This window comes from Squalius cephalus, assembly GCF_949319135.1.
Source record: "Squalius cephalus genome assembly, chromosome: 3".
NCBI lineage: Eukaryota > Metazoa > Chordata > Actinopteri > Cypriniformes > Leuciscidae > Squalius > Squalius cephalus.
Genome location: NC_137124.1, coordinates 28,556,272 through 28,574,916, shown reverse-complemented (window position 1 = coordinate 28,574,916; position 18,645 = coordinate 28,556,272). Strand labels below are relative to the sequence as shown.

General features: G+C 45.6%; 1 protein-coding gene across 1 annotated transcript in view; it reads left to right on the top strand.

Annotated features, from left to right (window-relative positions):
- Positions 1 to 16,545, top strand: part of LOC307155253 (uncharacterized protein) — a gene marked incomplete at its 3' end in the record, with an annotated part of 42,178 nt that extends 25,633 nt beyond the window's left edge. Inside the window, exon 2 of the mRNA XM_079865816.1 lies at positions 14,270 to 16,545. Within this exon, the coding sequence (XP_079721942.1) occupies positions 14,410 to 16,545 (2,136 nt within the window). The 5' untranslated portion in view covers positions 14,270 to 14,409. The remainder of the gene's footprint in view (positions 1 to 14,269) is intronic.
- Between the last annotated feature and the right edge of the window lie 2,100 nt (positions 16,546 to 18,645).

Sequence of the window (18,645 nt, the reverse complement as noted above, 5' to 3'; positions counted from 1 at the left end):
GATCTCCGCTCTGCCGAATAGGCGGCAGAGAAACTGGACTGTCTGGGGGTGCAGGGACCATTCTCCCGGGGAAATGTTGTCCCTGGACAGTCTGTCTGGACCGACATTCAGGTGGCCCGGCACGTGCGCGGCTCTCAGCGAGCGCAAGGAGCGGTGAGCCCACACGAGAAGGCGTTCTGTCAGCTTGCACAGGTTCCTGGATCTGACACCGCCCTGTCGGTTCACATAGGATACCACGGACATGTTGTCCGAGCGGACTAGCACATGGTGATCCTGTATGAATGGGAGGAAGCGCTTGAGCGCGTTCTCGACCGCTATCATCTCCAAACAGTTTATGTGGAGGCATTTCTCCTGGTCTGACCACAGGCCAAAAACCGGTTTGCCCTCGAAAAGAGCGCCCCAACCTGAGGTGGAAGCGTCCGTCGAGATAACTTTGCGGTGTGAGATGGCTCCCATTGTCACTCCCCGCTGGTACCAGTCGGCTGCTAACCAGGGCTTCAGTGCTGAAACGCAGCTCTGAGTCACTCTGATTCGGATGCCGCCGGAAGCCCAGGCTCTGTGAGGCACTCGGGCATTCAGCCAGCGTTGTAGCGGGCGCATACGTAACAGACCCAGCTGAAGCACTGCTGCAGCTGAGGCCATACAACCCAGCATCCTCTGAAATGTCTTGAGAGGTGCGGTGCTGCCCGGCCGGAAGGACGCGGCCAGGCGTCGAATGCAGCGCGCGCGCTGTGTCAACAGGCGGGCCGTCATTGCCACAGTGTCCAGATCCAAACCCAGAAAAGAGGTTGATTGACGGGGCACTAGCGAGCTCTTGGTCCAGTTGACCGTAAGCCCCAGGCTGTCCAGGTGGCTTAAGGCAGGACGGTGTACTGATATACCTGACCGTCGAAGGCGAATCTCAAGAATGGCCTGTGACGGGGTATTATCTGGATCTGAAAGTACGCGTCTTTTAGATCGAGAGATATAAACCAGTCCCTCGGGCGAATTTGCGCGAGAATTTGCCTGGTTGTGAGCATTTTGAACGGTCTTCTCATAAGAGCCTTGTTCAAACGTCTCAGATCCAAAATTGGTCTGAGAGCTCCGTCCTTCTTGGGAACTAACGGCTGTAAAAGCCCGACTCGCTCATGGAAGGGGAAACCGGTTCTATAGCCCTTTTGCACAGAAGTGTAGCTATTTCTGCTCGAAGTAGATGTGCTACTTCCCCATTCACTCTGGTCTCGATACGCGCTTGAAAGCGCGGAGGGCGGCGAGCGAACTGCAGAGTATAGCCCTGTTTCACTGTGCTTAGCACCCATTCTGACGCGCCTGGAATAGCTTCCCACGCTTTCGCGTGTGCAGCCAGGGGCAGAATGGCCTCCGGGCTCTGATCGCCGCTCATCGCGGACTCGAGAGCTCGAAACGGAGGGGCGGGCGCGGCGCGCGCGCTCTCGGTGCTTAGATACGGCGGGTCGCATGCAGCGATAACTGGCCGTTTCACACACAGCGTCCCGGTGGCTTTGGACGGGGAACATACAGTGTGAGGCACGACGCTTGACAGCGGCGTCGGGGGCAAAGTATTCGAGAGAATGTGTGAGCGCGTGGGAGCGGGCACAGCATCTGTATTTAGAACATGACCGGTTGTGAGGGGATGTGTAACAGAGCGGGCAGTGAGTAGTTGTGGGCACAGCGGGGTGGACACGTGACCTACTTTTAACGCTCGAGCGGCTTCTGCCTGCTTTATGCGAGCGGGCTCTGTGAGAAACACAGGGTTTATGGTGCTTGTGTGCAGAGGTGAACACAGAGAAGTGGGCACATTTACTGCATTTGAAACACATACAGCGCGAGCCGCAGGGCGGCGTCGGGGGCGAAATGTTCGTTAGTATGTGTGAGCGCTCGAGGGCGGGCACAGGATTTACATTTAAAACATGACCGGTCGTGAGAGGCCGTGTGACAGAGCGGGCAGTGAGTAGGTGTGGGCACGGTGAGGTGGACACGTGACCTACTTTTAACACTCGAGCGGCTTCTGCCTACTTTATGAGAGTGGGCTCTGTGAGAGACACGGGATTTATAGTGCTTGTGTGCAGGGGTGAACACGGAAACGTGGGCACATTCACTGCATTTGAAACACATACGGCGTGAGCCGTGCAACCGGACATTATGCTCATTTGAGATTTCTCTGGGTCGCCGTGAGAACGGTGGTTGCGCGCAGGCGAGCGGGTAGATATACCGGTTCGTTGGCTGCGAGGTAAACATCTGCAGTAGCCGTGGCAACGGGGACTGACAGAGCATGAAGCTTTGACGGTGGTCCAGCAGCAGCGGGACTTAACCGTCTTTTCTTCCCTCGTGTATAGACGCTCATAAATAATCGAGCACCATGTGGTGCGAGAGGCGGGTTCGCTTTCTGTATGTAAGAAGGTTTTGCAAGAAGTTTGTTTCAGAAGGTTACTGAGCATGGCGTGTCGTTTTAAAGACGATCCAGTGGATGTGGAAGCACAGATAATACGAATTCTTTTCCGCCGTGAGAGGGTGATACGACCACGTATCAATGTGTTTTTCAATATCAATACTATTGATCAGCATTACCAAACGTGGATGTTTTACACTAGAAACAAACACTGATGTACTATTTTATTTAATACTGTGAAGCTGCTTTGATACAATCTGTATTGTGAAAAGTGCTATATAAATAAAGTTGACTTGACTTGACTTGACTTGTTTTCGTATCCAAATGAATATTTGCGGGAGCGTTGCCGTTTTTCAAAAGAATCGTTAATTTATTAAACGAAGATAATGGAGTTAAATGTTTAACTCCATTTATTTAACTTTTTTTGCGACGGTGAGTTTTTTGTATACAATAAGCGATGCAGAGCATGTGGGAAAGGCAACTGTGTGTAGGGCTGTTCGTACAGTATGCATTGCACTCAAACGGTTCCTACACACTTTTGTGCAGTTCCCTGGCCATAAACCACTGAGGGTCATTAAAGAGGAATTCCACAGAGTGGTGGGTTTGTCCATTCTCTGATATTCTATGAAAGACCATTTTAGTTACATAGCACTATACTTAATCTATTCATACTATGTATAGAGTGACAGTCACAATAATTTTAAAAGTTTCTAATTATATAACTTTCAATTTCAGGGTTCCCAAATGTGATTGGGTGCATTGATGGAACCCATTCCCATTAAAGCTCCTTCAGTCAATGAAGGAGACTATGTTAATAGGAAGTCAATCCATAGCATCAATGTGCAGGTGACAATAGATTTGTTTGGGTGTTAAATGTTTGGGTGTTTAAACCATTAAATCACCCTCATTACTGGTCCCCACTAACTAGGTAATATGTGATGCAACCCACCTCATCACTAATGTTGAAGCCAAATGGCCAGGGTCTGTACATGATGCCAGAATGTTTAGGGAGTCATCATTGTGCCACAAATTTCAACAGGGTATGTTTTGCCTTACACAATGTTTTTTTTTTTTTTTTTTTTTATGTTTTTTTTTTTTTTTTAATGCAATTATACACTTTAACTACCTTTATATGACACTTCAATGGTTACTTGCTGGGGGACAGAGGGTACCCCTGTCTGCCCTATATGATGACACCCTACCCTGAACCTGAGCCTGGACCACAGGCACAATTCAACCTGGCCCACAGCAGAACATGGACCATAGGTATCCTGAAGGCAAGGTTTCAGTGCCTGCGTGGGCTCAGGGTCAACCCAGAAAGGTCATGTGACATCACAGCTGCTTGTGTTGTTCTTCACAACATTGCCACTCTGAGAGGTGAGAGGGCCCCCCCTTCTCTTGAAGATGGCCAAGAGGAACCCCCAGTGAACCCAGTAGACCAAAGAGATGGCAGGGTGGTACGAGACATGATTTGCCAAAATCACTTTAATTAAAACCAGTTAACAGTCAAGTGTTGTTCATTGTTTCTTTATTTCCTGTAACAAAAGACATTTGTATTTATTGCTTTAGATTTCATTCATCAACCAATGACAGATTACTGTTCACATACTTTTTCCCACCTTAAGCTGGTGCTCCAGCAATTCAAATCTGGCCTTTTTTTAGGTTAAGCCTTTTCTCCTCCATTTGAAGCTGTATAAGGTCCATCTCCATGTCACTTTTTCTGATTTGCTTTTGAAGGTAGACCTTATACAGCTCTTTGGCAGGCAACTAGAAAGACAGAATAATTAAACATGACTGATAAAGTCTGTAATACAAACACAGACCAAATATTTAAATGAGGAAGGAGAACTGCAGAACATTTCTTACACTGCTAAGATTCTGTGTGGAGGTAGATGGACCCTCATCTGTATTAAAATCTCCTGCCATATTCTGTAAAATGACAATGACAATTTATTTATTCTCTTATGCAAAAAAGGGGGAATTCATTCTCATTTCTCCCTATTTAATCCCCTTGTGTTTGCTGTCCTGTGCCGGTTCATTGTCATTCATTGTGTGAAACAATCCGTGAGTAACCTGTTGAAAGTCTTGTCTAGAAAGAAGAGTTTGATCCTGTCTTAGCTGTTAGTTTATTGTCTAGTTTTTTTTGTCTGAGTCTTAGTCTAGTCTTGTCAGTCTGGAATAGTCTATCCTGTCTTGTTTTGCCCCCTCGTGGGTTTTGTTTTCTGTTTTTGTCATTAATAAACCTTGTGTTAAGTATTTACTGTCTGCGATTGGGTTCATCTCCGCATCATCATAACAAGACCGCTGCGAAGTATAACACACCGTTGCCATGAAAAACAGAGCGTTGCTATGGACGCAGGATTCTAACCGTAGAGACGGAACGGACTTTTCTTTAGCGGAAGCAATACAATCGTTTTTTAAATCAATAAACTCCTTTTTAAATCAATATTTTGTGTCAAATTGATTTATTTGGTGGGTAGCCATGTAATACGCGGGATAATGTAGAGCGAGGCGGTTGTTATAGCGAATACAACCCCTTCAGGCTGATTCAAGAGCCCTCCGCTTCACGTCGGGGTCCCGATCAGCCTGTCGGGGTTGTATTCGCTATAACAACCGCCTCGCTCTACATTATCCCTTACATAACACACAAGGAATTGAGTAAGTTTACTCAATTAAAACCATAGACAGTATAAGAAAGATTAAAACAATGCAGCCCTCCCCCATCCTCTGACCTGATGACAACTCAACGGTTGAGTGAGCGCAGGCTGTTTGAATTCTCTCCAGTCCAGAACAGTTCACTTCTCTTCTCTTCTCAGCATCGCAGAATTGGTGCATTTCCTCTGTGAAATTCAGGTTTGTGTATGTTTTGTTTTATCTTTAAAATCATTACTGTTTACTGCTTTAAATCATTTTATTTAATGCAAAACAACATAAAGAGGCGCAATGTGACACCTAAAGGAGAGTCGCGCCTGTCATTTCGCGTGATTGAAACGCCTTGCATAAAACACACAACTTTATTCCTAATGATAATGAATATAATTCATTTGGATGATAAAATGTCCTCAGAACTGTGCACTGTTTGTTTATTGGCAGGTTATGGAGCCAGTCGCTCCCAGTAGGTATCTTTCGGCTATGAGTGAAACGCAGGACGGCGGTCTGAAGTTCGAAGGTCACCCGCAGAGCACAAGTCCGTCTCCGGCACGAGAACCAGCGCTGATCCGGTGGAAATTGGATAACAGACTGGTTGATTACACTTGAATTAGGCTACCTAAACGTTTAAATGTTTCATTTTTACTTCTAAAATGTTTGTTAAATGAGTTTAAATGTAGGCAATATTGTATAGGCTACATGTTAAAACAGTGTAAAATATGCTGTATTGCTGTACTCATCGACAATAATGGCCAGTGTCATGTATACTGGTGGTTGTATCTATTTTACAAAGGTTTAGAAGAAATAAAAAAAAGTTAATATTACTCATAAATAAAAACAGTTAATATTACTCATATTACTAAATATTGTTTTTTAAATGTTTAAATGTTCAATTATTTCTACTCAAGTTTATTTGTTAATGTAGGCTACCAGGTGCAGTTGCTCAGATTTACTTAATTTTTTTTTTTACTTGCATTTACTCAATTCGTACAGTATATTTTATTGATTTCACAGCTTTAAAATGTATTACATTTTTTTGAGTGTAAAAATGTTTCACCAAAAAAATTTAGTAAATCATAGTTAAGCTTTTTAGAGTGTTGGAGACAAACGCTGGAAAATAACATAGGAAAAGATCGCTGGAGACAGACGTTGGAGAATATCACTAGGGAATATCGCTGGTGACAGGGAAGTAGTTGACATAAGTCAAACAAGACTGGACAATGAACTGTTGTGAGGTGTGTGCTTTTATGAGGTGCTGTTAATGAGGCTGATGGTGCTGAAAGTGTGGCGGTGAGCAGAAGGACAAAAATGCAGTGCTTGACAGTGACTGAGCTGGTGACCGTGACAGCATGGAATGCCATGCTAGTTTATGATGGATTTTTCAGCAAGGATATTGCAGCTGTAGCAGATGTAATGAATGCAACCTGGTTAAAAGCAGGAGTCTTCATGCACAATGTGCTACTAATATCTACTGCTTTGATAACAGCAACAAAATCATATATGTGCAATGGTGTTCTCTAATCCCACAGCTTTGGAAAGACTGCATATTCAAAACTAAAAAAACTACAACTGTATTTGTGCTAACCTTTGTGCAACCCAGACGTTTTTCCTTATTCTCCTTATTCGCGGTTCCACCCATAGACAGTATAAGAAGTGGACAGAGCCATCTCATTGGAACTCAATTGAGACAAGTGAAGCCCATTTTTAGCGTTTTTTTTTAGGACTTCCGTTCCTGACGCGCAGACTCAAACCGACTCAAACAGAGCTTGATGACGTAGATGTGACGTGAGCAACCCGTCTGTCTTCTAGTAGCTGTGGCATGAGAAATCTGAATCATTCCCTTCCGAAACTTGCAGAGACGGAGAGTGTGAGTAGGAGGTGTCCATGAGCTTGGAGCAGGAGAAACTTTTGCTAGGTATTCTGATTAATTATTTTGTAATTTTGCCTCCACGTCTCCCTGATTGCCCGCGAGCTTCTCCTCCCGTCCATACGGTAATCTCTCTACTGTGCGACAGAGAGTCGCGTGGTTATGATGCAATCGTTAGCCTACTTTTACAAAAACTGCTTCTACGGGGCCATAACATAAGCTACAAGGTAATGGAGCATTTTATACATTGTCGTGTTTCTTTAGAAATAAATAATGGACAAATGGAGTCTTCAAACGGCTCAGATGTAAAGTTATTCGCTGTCAAAGTGACGCCAAAATGAATGGGAGTCAATGGAATGCTAACAGCAGGTGAAGTTCTGCTACAAGATGGTGGCACGCGGCCGGCTTCAACTTCCGGTCGACTTCCTTCCCGCTTGGTTCCACCCTGTGTTCGCGTTGTCGCGAGACTTCGTGAAGCATCGCGAGACTTGACAGAGTGTTGCGTCACTTTCCTTTAAATACGTCCGCGCACTGTTGTTTGGTATGTGTGTGCGCGAGCCGGTGTGTTGAGCTGATGCAGGTAGGCGTTTAGCCGTTCAAACATTTTATTAATTAAACTGCTGGTTTAACTATTATGTATGCCAACCTTTTAGATTGCCTCTACCTTTTCAAATGACTGCTGTTGAGTGACTTGATACAGGAACTGGTGAGTTTGTCACTGTTTGTTATACGGTGCTAAAAGTGTGTTGTATGTGTTTTTTTTTTGTTAGCCGGTGCTGGCGCTGGCTGTACTTTGATCATACTGAGTCTGACTATATATATACATTTTGTGCCTATTTAAATGAGCAATACATTAATTAATCTTAATAATTAATTGTTTGTTGTTGAATATTGAATTATGAAGTCAACTACTCTTTGATTCTGAAATGTATTTTAAAGCTATTTATTGATATTTGTCTATTTATTAGAGTACTCTTGCTGATTGTTAAATTATGATTGATAAATAATGATATAGTTGTGATGCTTGGAATCAGAGTGATGTATTAATTGGTCCTGTTTTGTACAGGCCAGGTTCTGTGCATTGATGGCGAGCCACTTGGCCCAAACCTGATGCTTCGGAGTGCATGCATCTACCGGTGTGGTAGGAGGCACTGCAGCTGCTAATTTTGACACTTGTGTGCACACACACTCTGAGACATTTTCACACATCTACACACTGGTAATGATCTTATGAACTGCTCCATCATGGACTCCTTGGACTCTGCCTGTCTCGAGGGCTGTGTGTTGTGAACCACTGCGGCTTCAAGCACCTTTTTATGATTGAGAGAATTCTGAGATTGTTGTATGCTCATTAATAACTTTGAACTGAATACTTCTTATGTGCACGTGTAAATATTGTAAATACTTGTTGTCCTATATCTAATACAACTCACAATTGCACTGCAACCTTGACTCTGTGTATCATTGAACTTCACCTTTTCCTCCCTGAGCCAAACTAAGATCTTCTGATACTGATCTACTATTTTATCTATAATTGCAGCAAGTTATATATGCTACATAACTTTGGCGAGCCAGCCAGGAGGATTTGGTGAGTTTAATGTGCATTTGAGTTATTCATTTGGGTTTATTGCAGTTCAGTAAGAACAATGGATGTGTTTTTGAAACGTGGTATCAAATTTCCAAATGCTGTGCTGTTGGAGGCCATAACAGGACCAGAAAGTAATGAAGTTATTGAGTTTCTAAGCCAATATGTTTCAGTCAGTAAGATTGAGGAAATTTCTGAGACCGAATCTGAGTATGATGGTGTGCTTGTTGTTGAATTTACTAGCGGTGCAGCTTTGGAAGCGCTGCGTCCCATTTTGCCGCACACCTGGATCTCGTCTAAAAAGACCCATACATGTTGTATTTCTGAGCTATCTTCTGTTTGTACAGATCACTTTGCTAAAGCTAAAACTATGTTATATTTGTCTGATTTGCAGAATTTAGCCAAATTAACTGGGGTGGATTACACCGAAGTGCTCAAAACAACGATGTCTCAGATTGGACTTTCGGTCTCCGAGCTCTGCCCTGTGCCTCATGTGGAAGATCCACCAGTCACTGAGTCGGCCATGCTGCCAGAGCCGTCAGTGAAGCCATCAACTCAGTCTCCATCAGCCATTCCTGTCCCCCTCGTGAACACTGCTACTCCCAGGTCTGTCGCTGAGCCCCGCATTGATCCATCTAATCCTATGCAGCCAGGGATGAGACATTCCACTTCCAGCATTGATGTCCATCCACCTGAGGTTCAGCGCTATGTAGTAGAGCACATTGTGAAGAATGAGGAGAGTGCAGCACATCACCAGAGGATCAGGGTTTTCTCAGGTCGGCATCCCAGACCCACTCATGAGGTTGACTATGACACTTGCGCGCACACACACTCTGAGACATTTTCACACACTCTGAGACATTTTCACACATCTACACATTGGTAATGATCTTATGAACTGCTCCATCATGGACTCCTTGGACTCTGCCTGTCTCGAGGGCTGTGTGTTGTGAACCACTATGGCTTCAAGCACCTTTTTATGATTGAGAGAATTCTGAGATTGTTGTATGCTCATTAATAACTTTGAACTGAATACTTCTTATGTGCACGTGTAAATATTGTAAATACTTGTTGTCCTATATGTAATACAACTCACAATTGCACTGCAACCTTGACTCTGTGTATCATTGAACTTCACCTTTTCCTCCCTGAGCCAAACTAAGATCTTCTGATACTGATTGTGGCGAGCACGACGAGGTCGAGGGCCGTGGGAGGACGGCGCGAGGCCGGTGGCGCGATTGATAATGAGCGACACGTGCGCGACGCACCGGTCTCGCATCTCTCACGGAGGAGCGGAAGCATAAAGGAGGAGCGACGACAGTGAAGAGCGAGAGAGGACAGGCCTGATTTTTATTTGATGTGTTGTTTCTGTTTTGTGTTGCCAGCAGTAGTCCGTGAGGGGCTGCTGGCTTTTATTTTCATTTTTGTATTGTTTATTTATTTATTAAAAATGTTGAATGTTCGCCGGTTCCCGCCTCCTTCTTCCCATAACAACATACCCCGTTACATTGGTGCCGAAACCCGGGAAGAAGGAGTGACACGCTGTCGGAGAGCCCTCGCTGCTGGGGGGGATCGCGGTGCTGAGGAGGTCGGGCAGCACGAGGGAGCGACGGCCGCCGATTGCTGCCCGAGGCGATGGTGCTGGAGCGATGGAAGATCTGGTGGGACGGAGAGCTCGACACCGTGCTCCTGGATCGAGGAGGGGTGGCTGCCGTCCAAGAGGGAGCGGAGGAGTCGCTCCCGTTCGCCGTGGGCCGGAGCCTGTTGCCGTCGGCCATGATGGGGGCGGAGCAGGGAACGGGAAACTCGCTGCCAGCTGCCCTCGACAGGAGGAGTCACCGCCGGCCGCCAGGAGGCGAAAGAGCGTCGAGCCGCCCCCCAACGAATGTCCAGTACCATCGCATGGCACCGCGAGTGACTCTCAGCCGGTTGAGGACCGAGCGGCAGTGTGTCCGGGAACCGGATCAAGAATTTTTTTTTTTTTTTTTTTTTTTTTTTCCTCTCTCCCCTCTCTCGTCTCTGTCGCTCCTCGTGCTTCCGTCTCCTTTTCCCTCACCTCGTCTATCCATACCTCCAGCCCAGGTACCGCAGCCGCCGTGATCGGTCCCCCCGGGGAGGGGGGGGAGGGGGAGTAAGCGCAGTCTCGTGGGTGCCCCCCGGCCTGCGAGGGGCGATGGGGGTATGTGGCGAGCACGACGAGGTCGAGGGCCGTGGGAGGACGGCGCGAGGCCGGTGGCGCGATTGATAATGAGCGACACGTGCGCGACGCACCGGTCTCGCATCTCTCTCGGAGGAGCGGAAGCATAAAGGAGGAGCGACGACAGTGAAGAGCGAGAGAGGACAGGCCTGATTTTTATTTGATGTGTTGTTTCTGTTTTGTGTTGCCAGCAGTAGTCCGTGAGGGGCTGCTGGCTTTTATTTTCATTTTTGTATTGTTTATTTATTTATTAAAAATGTTGAATGTTCGCCGGTTCCCGCCTCCTTCTTCCCATAACAACATACCCCGTTACACTGATCTACTATTTTATCTATAATTGCAGCAAGTTATATATGCTACATAACTTTGGCGAGCCAGCCAGGACATCACCATCCCCTCACACTGGGGACGAATGTGGCCCTCCTCACCACACCGAAAGCAATAACCAGGTTTTGCCGAAGTAGGTGTGGAGCGACGAGGCTGCTGATTAGTGACGCCTGGCGATCAGGAGTGGAACTGCTGTTGAAGGATCCATCTGTGTCTGATCTCCATCGTTCTAGGAGGATAGTGGAGAGCCTCCTTCCTCCAGCAGCAGACATGGTCAAGCAATTGAGTTCCAGCACATTGCCTACAGTGTATCTAGACACTCTTGACTCTGCATATGCTACTGTTCAAGATGGGGATGAACTGTTTGCTAGATTCATGGACACATTTCAGGATACTGGTGAGAAACCATCTGCCTACTTCCAACGGCTCCAGGTTATCCTGAATTCCGTCATGAAAAGGGGAGGGGTGATGGAGTCTGAATCAAACCGGCATTTGTTGAACCAGTTTTGTCGTGGATGCTGGGACAATTCTTTGATTGCTGAGCTCCAGCTAAAACAAAAGACGACTTGTCCACCCACTTTTGCTGAGCTGCTGCTCCTCTTGCGTACTGAAGAGGACCGAGAGGCAGCAAAAGCACATCGAATGAAGCAACATCTGGGGTCTACACGGCAGAAAGCTACATCTCATGCCCAGTTTGCTCGCGTTAACCCTGAAGATGGGGGTGCAGTTACCGCTTTGATTAACATAACCCAGCAACTAGCTCAACAACTAGCTGACGTCCAGCGACAGTTAGCCATGCTAATGGCCAGCCAGTCAAAGACCAACTCTATCCCCAAGACTTCCACCTATAGTAAGCCACATGCCAGGGCCACTAATCAGCAGCCTCGTCGCTCCACACCTATTTCGGCAAAACCTGGTTATTGCTTTCGGTGTGGTGAGGATGGCCACATTCGTCCCCAGTGTGAGAATGAACCCAATTCTACTCTGGTTGCTCGTAAAAAGAAACGGTTCACTAGCAACCAACAAAATGCTTCCAACTCCGTCCATGTAAACTGAGCCCGGTTCCTGTTGTGGGACAGACAGGGGCCAGAGGGGACCAAATCCGTCCCAAGGAAAAGAAGATTGTCAAGTGTGCAGAAATTTCACAGCCCAAGATAAAGAATGCAACCATACAACTTCCAAAGGGCCTGGTGGGCTCCAAATGTTCTGCAGTCGTCCAGATTGCTGGACAGAACTACCACTGCCTTTTGGATACAGGCTCGCAGGTCACTACGATTCCAGTCTCTTTTTGCAACCAAAGTCTCAGCGATCACCCTGTGAAGCCACTTTACGACTTACTCCAGGTAGAGGGTGCCGCCGGTCAGTCAGTGCCATACTTGGGGTATGTAGAGATGACCATAGATTTTCACAAAGAGTTCGTGGGAGTAGAATTTGATGTGCCGACTCTTGCTTTGGTTGTACCCGATGGTCATCCTGAGGGTTCTTCAATTGTGCTTATTGGCATGAATACTCTGGAGCCTTTATATGAGCGATACACCAGCAGTGACATCTCTAATTTTCAACCTACGGCCCAAGGGTACTGTGCAGTTCTAAAGCTCTTACAACTGAAGCACCAACAAAGCCAGCTGGGTCGAGCAGGATCCGTGAAGTTGTTGAGTCAGACACCAGTCCTGATTCCTTCTGGTCAGACCATTGTCCTAGAAGGCTCTGCCAGAATAGACAGTCCAACTACAGTTCCATGGGCTCTGATTGAACACCCCCTATCACCTCTTCCTGGTGGGCTATGCGTCCAGAGTTGTGTCATCACACTTCCAACTCATGCTCCCTACAAGGTTCCTGTTCTCGTTATGAACGAGTCTGAACAAGATGTTCTCATTCCACCAATGACAGTAGTTGCTGATATTGGTACATCACCTACCATCCTGGCCCAGCATACCGTAAACACTTCTCCAGTCCAAGGAGGTCCCCAAAGAAGCACTTTGGAGTTAAACTTTGGAGAATCGCCTATCCCACCTGAATGGAAAGAGCGAGTAACATCCAAGCTCAATCAAATGCCTGAAGTGTTTTCTTACCACGACCTTGATTTCGGCTGTACGGACCAGGTAAAACACCATATCAAGCTTCACGATGAAACTTCTTTCAAGCTTCGAGCCAGGCCTATCCATCCCCGCGACATTGAAGCTGTCCGAAGCCATTTGCGGGATCTGCTTGAAGCTGACATTATTCGGGAGTCAGAGTCACCATTTGCCTCCCCAATTGTGGTGGTCCGGAAACGGAATGACGCTGTTAGGTTGTGCATCGACTATCGTAAATTAAATTTACAAACTGTGAAAGATGCCTATGCCCTGCCGAACCTTGAAGCGTCGTTTTCAGCATTAACGGGCTCCAGATGGTTCACAGTTCTGGATCTAAAGTCTGGATATTATCAGATTCAAATGAGTGAAGCCGACAAGGCTAAAACCGCATTTGTCACACCGCTGGGTTTCTGGGAATGGAATCGGATGCCACAAGGCGTTACGAATGCTCCAAGTACATTCCAGAGACTTATGGAGAAGTGCATGGGGGATTTAGATCTCAAGGAAGCCCTTGTATTTCTAGACGACATCATTATCTTCTCTGACACTTTAGAGGAACATGAGAAGCGCTTATTCCGAGTACTTACCCGCCTGAAGGAATTCGGCTTGAAGCTGTCCCCTGAAAAATGCACATTTTTCCAGTCCAGTGTACGTTATCTTGGACATGTCGTGTCTGAAAAGGGTGTTGAAACGGACCCTGAAAAAATATCGGCTCTCAAATCCTGGCCAGTCCCCCGAAATCTTAAAGAGCTACGGTCCTTCCTAGGGTTTGCAGGATACTATCGAAGGTTCATCAAAGATTACTCCATCATAGTAAAACCTCTCAATGTCCTTACTAGAGGCTATGCACCCATCCGTCAGTCTAGCAAAGATAAAAGTCCTGCTGGAAAGTTCCTGGACCCGAAGCAGTCCTTTGGGGAGAGATGGACGTCTGATTGTCAAGCTGCTTTTGACACAGTGATTTCTAAGTTAACATCTGCTCCTGTCCTTGGGTTCGCCAATCCGAAGTTGCCCTACATCCTTCACACAGATACTAGCATAATCGGATTGGGAACCGTTCTATACCAAGAACAGGATGATCAACTCCGGGTAATTGCCTATGCCAGCCGAGGCCTATTTCAGAGTGAGTCTCGATATCCGGCACACAAACTTGAGTTTCTGGCCTTAAAATGGAGTGTCACAGAGAAATTACATGATTATCTTTATGGTGCTAACTTTACAGTTGTTACAGACAACAATCCTTTTACATACGTTTTGACCTCAGCAAAATTGGACGCCACAAGCCACCGGTGGCTAGCTGCATTGTCAGCGTATTCCTTCAAGATGCAGTACCGTGCTGGCAAACACAACTTTGATGCTGATGCTCTGTCCAGACGTTACCATGAAGTGCCAGATAAGGCTACAAGCTGTGAAGAATGGGAATTTGTGAACCGCCTAGCAGGGCAACTGTGTGACCCCGGTGAAGCTGCAGAAATCTCCCCCGACATTGTGGTTGCTATATGTCAGAGCAGTCTTGTCAGATCATGCTGTCCTGCTGACTACACTCGACTTGATGTGACATTAGTTGAGTCTCTTTCTGTCCATGCTAATATTATTCCTGATTGTTTTGCTGAGGAAGAGTCACATGGCCTTCCTGTCATTTCCCCTTTGAACCACGCTGACTTGAAAGAAGAGCAGCATGCCGATCCAGCAATTCGAGAGGTCATTTACCAGCTTGAGACGGGAGAAAAGGTCTCTTCCACTGTCAGAGAGGAACTTCCTGAGCTTCCATTGTTACTACGGGAGTGGAATCGGTTAGAGTTGGAAGATGGAATTTTATACAGGAGAAGACAGGACGAAGATAAACTTGTCCTTCAGCTTGTTCTGCCTCCAAGGTTGCGTTCTACTGTGCTGAAGAGTCTTCATAGTGACATGGGGCACATGGGCATAGAGCGAACTCTGGATTTGGTGCGACAGCGATTCTTCTCGCCAAAAATGGCAGCTAACGTTGAGAACTTCATCAAAACCTGTGGTCGGTGTATAAGACGTAAGACTCCTCCTGAAAAGGCAGCTCCTTTAGTAAATATTCAAACCAGTCGTCCTTTGGAACTAGTATGTATGGATTTTCTAACGCTTGAGCCGGACAGCAGCAACACCAAGAACATCTTAGTGCTTACTGATCACTTCACCAAATTTGCAGTCGCTATTCCAACTGCAAACCAGAAGGCTAAAACTGTGGCGAAGTGTCTGTGGAACGACTTTATGGTTTGCTACGGCATTCCAGAACACCTACATTCTGACCAAGGCCCAGACTTTGAGTCTAAACTGATTAAAGAGCTCTGCGATGTAGCTGGCATCAAGAAAACTCGGACTACTCCATACCATCCCAGGGGCAACCCTGTCGAGCGCTTTAACCGGACGCTGTTAAACATGCTGGGAACTCTCGAGAGCAAGCAGAAGGCTAAGTGGAGGGAATACGTTAAACCTCTTGTCCATGCGTATAACTGCACGTGGAATGAGGTCACAGGGTTCACACCTTATGAACTCCTGTTTGGACGATCACCACGACTCCCGGTTGACTTCGCTTTCGGGTTGCCAGTCCGTGACTCTTTATCTTTCTCGCACTCCCAGTATGTGAAGGACTTAAGATCACGTCTTGAGGAGAGCTATAAGCTTACATGCCAGAATGCTCAGAAGTCAGCTAAAAGGAACAAGAGTCGGTTCGATCAACGTGTAAAACCTGCCAGCTTGGATGTTGGGGACAGAGTCCGAATTCGAGGAAAACACAAGCTAGAAGACAAGTGGGAACAAGAGGTGTATGTGGTTGTGAAGCGTGCTGGGGATCTTCCAGTTTACATTGTGAGACCAGAGACCAGGGAGGGACCTAATCGCACGCTCCATCGTGATCTGCTCTTGCCCTGTGGCTTCCTATCGGCTTCTGTTATAGAGGATTTTCCAGAAGATCTTACTGTTCAAAAACCCCATACTCGTAGCCAGAGTCGCAACTGTACTGACCAAGTTGACATCTTTGAGGATGAGGATACAGAGGATGCTGAACTTACCATCCTTGGGAGTTTTCCTCAGTCCCCAATGAAGTTCAGTGTGGAAAGAGTGAGTGGAGGTGAACATGACCCAACGACCCGTGACATTGTGGGGTCTGCCGTACCGACAGCCCCAAGTGACACTGAATTTGTTCCACCTTTTCCACAAAGCCCTGCAAGAAGACCTTCAATTGCAACCCATTTACCTGACATTGAAGAGTCCTGGCCAACCATTGGTGAAGATCCGTCTATGTTCATCTGCGAGGTAGAAACTCCTGTGGAAGAGGCTGAGTTGGAAGAGCTTGGAAATTCTCTACTTGATCCGATAGATGAACATGTTACGAGAGAGATGGAGCTACCTGTGGGAGGAGAATTGGAAATTCCTGTGGAAGAGATAACTGTCAATGTGTCTGAAGCTGAGATGCTTCTGGAGCCCTAGGCTGAAGCTCGTGAGCCGGTCCAATCTGAGTCATCTGTGGGTCTCGCTGCTCATAGTTCTGCTACTGCCCCCAGTGATATAGTGGAATCTGATGTAGTACCCAGACGTTCAGGTTGGCAGCGTCAACCCCTTCAACGACTTCAATATGCAGTATTGGGCAACCCGTTAATTTCAGTCATCCAAACTTTTTCATAGCTTGTCTAAAGTTTATACAGAGGCCCTTAGTCACACCGCTGCAGCAGACTCTGTCCCTAAACTGTAATAGCTTGCTTCTGCAGTTTCTATGCAACGGGGACGTGCATGATTTAAAGGGGGAGGGTGTAACCCAAACGTTTTTCCTTATTCTCCTTATTCGCGGTTCCACCCTGTGTTCGCGTTGTCGCGAGACTTCGTGAAGCATTGCGAGACTTGACAGTGTTGCGTCACTTTCCTTTAAATATGGCCGCGCGCTGTTGTTTGGTATGTGTGTGCGCGAGCCGGTGTGTTGAGCTGATGCAGGTAGGCGTTTAGCCGTTCAAACATTTTATTAATTAAACTGCTGGTTTAACTATTATGTATGCCAACCTTTTAGATTGCCTCTACCTTTTCAAATGACTGCTGTTGAGTGACTTGATACAGGAACTGGTGAGTTTGTCACTGTTTGTTATACGGTGCTAAAAGTGTGTTGTACGTGTATATGGTTTTGTTAGCCGGTGCTGGCGCTGGCTGTACTTTGATCATACTGAGTCTGACTATATATATACATTTTGTGCCTATTTAAATGAGCAATGCATTAATTAATCTTAATATTGTTGTTGAATATTGAATTATGAAGTCAACTACTCTTTGATTCTGAAATGTATTTTGAAGCTATTTATTGATATTTGTCTATTTATAAGAGTACTCTTGCTGATTGTTAAATTATTTATATTGCTATATGCAGTATTTATATTGAATCATGTACATGATGAAACAAACGAACTGAGATTGATTATGATAATATGATGACTTTATTATATTATGATTATGGTGATATAGTTGTGATGCTTGGAATCAGAGTGATGTATTAATTGGTCCTGTTTTGTACAGGCCAGGTTCTGTGCATTGATGGTGAGCCACTTGGCCCAAACCTGATGCTTCGGAGTGCATGCATCTACCGGTGTGGTAGGAGGCACTGCAGCTGCTAATTTTGACACTTGCGCGCACACACACTCTGAGACATTTTCACACACTCTGAGACATTTTCACACATCTACACATTGGTAATGATCTTATGAACTGCTCCATCATGGACTCCTTGGACTCTGCCTGTCTCGAGGGCTGTGTGTTGTGAACCACTGCGGCTTCAAGCACCTTTTTATGATTGAGAGAATTCTGAGATTGTTGTATGCTCATTAATAACTTTGAACTGAATACTTCTTATGTGCACGTGTAAATATTGTAAATACTTGTCCTATATGTAATACAACTCACAATTGCACTGCAACCTTGACTCTGTGTATCATTGAACTTCACCTTTTCCTCCCTGAGCCAAACTAAGATCTTCTGATACTGATCTACTATTTTATCTATAATTGCAGTAAGTTATATATGCTACATTTGTGCTTCTAAATAAATCTCAAACTGCACTGATACGTGAGTTATATGATACTTGAATTTTTTGGAACAAAATGTGTGAGGAGGAAGGGAAATGTCACTTGAGCGATTAATTTAATGTTTGTCAGTATTGAATAATGGATGATAAAAAAGCAACAAGTCATGCATGAATAAATGTTTGTTTACTGGAAAGGACAACATATGTTTCTTTTGTTCTGATGTGATTTATCTTATTCATTTTAATTACAAGAATGCTAACAAAAACTGTTGCACACTTTTAAATGAAGCTTTCACCCGACAAGAAACACAAGTTTTAGCCTGGCTGTCAGTCTTGGGAAACCTCCTCTTATACTTTTTAGTGTCACACACACACTCATCACATGGACATTGTTTTCAGTTTGCACTGTCTTCCCTTGGTTAGTTTGTTCTTGTCATGGATGTTAATTTGATTCGTCATTCTATTCAGCTGTATTACCTTGTTTGACTCTTGTATTTAAGTTTCTGTGTTTCTGTTCTTAGTTGTCC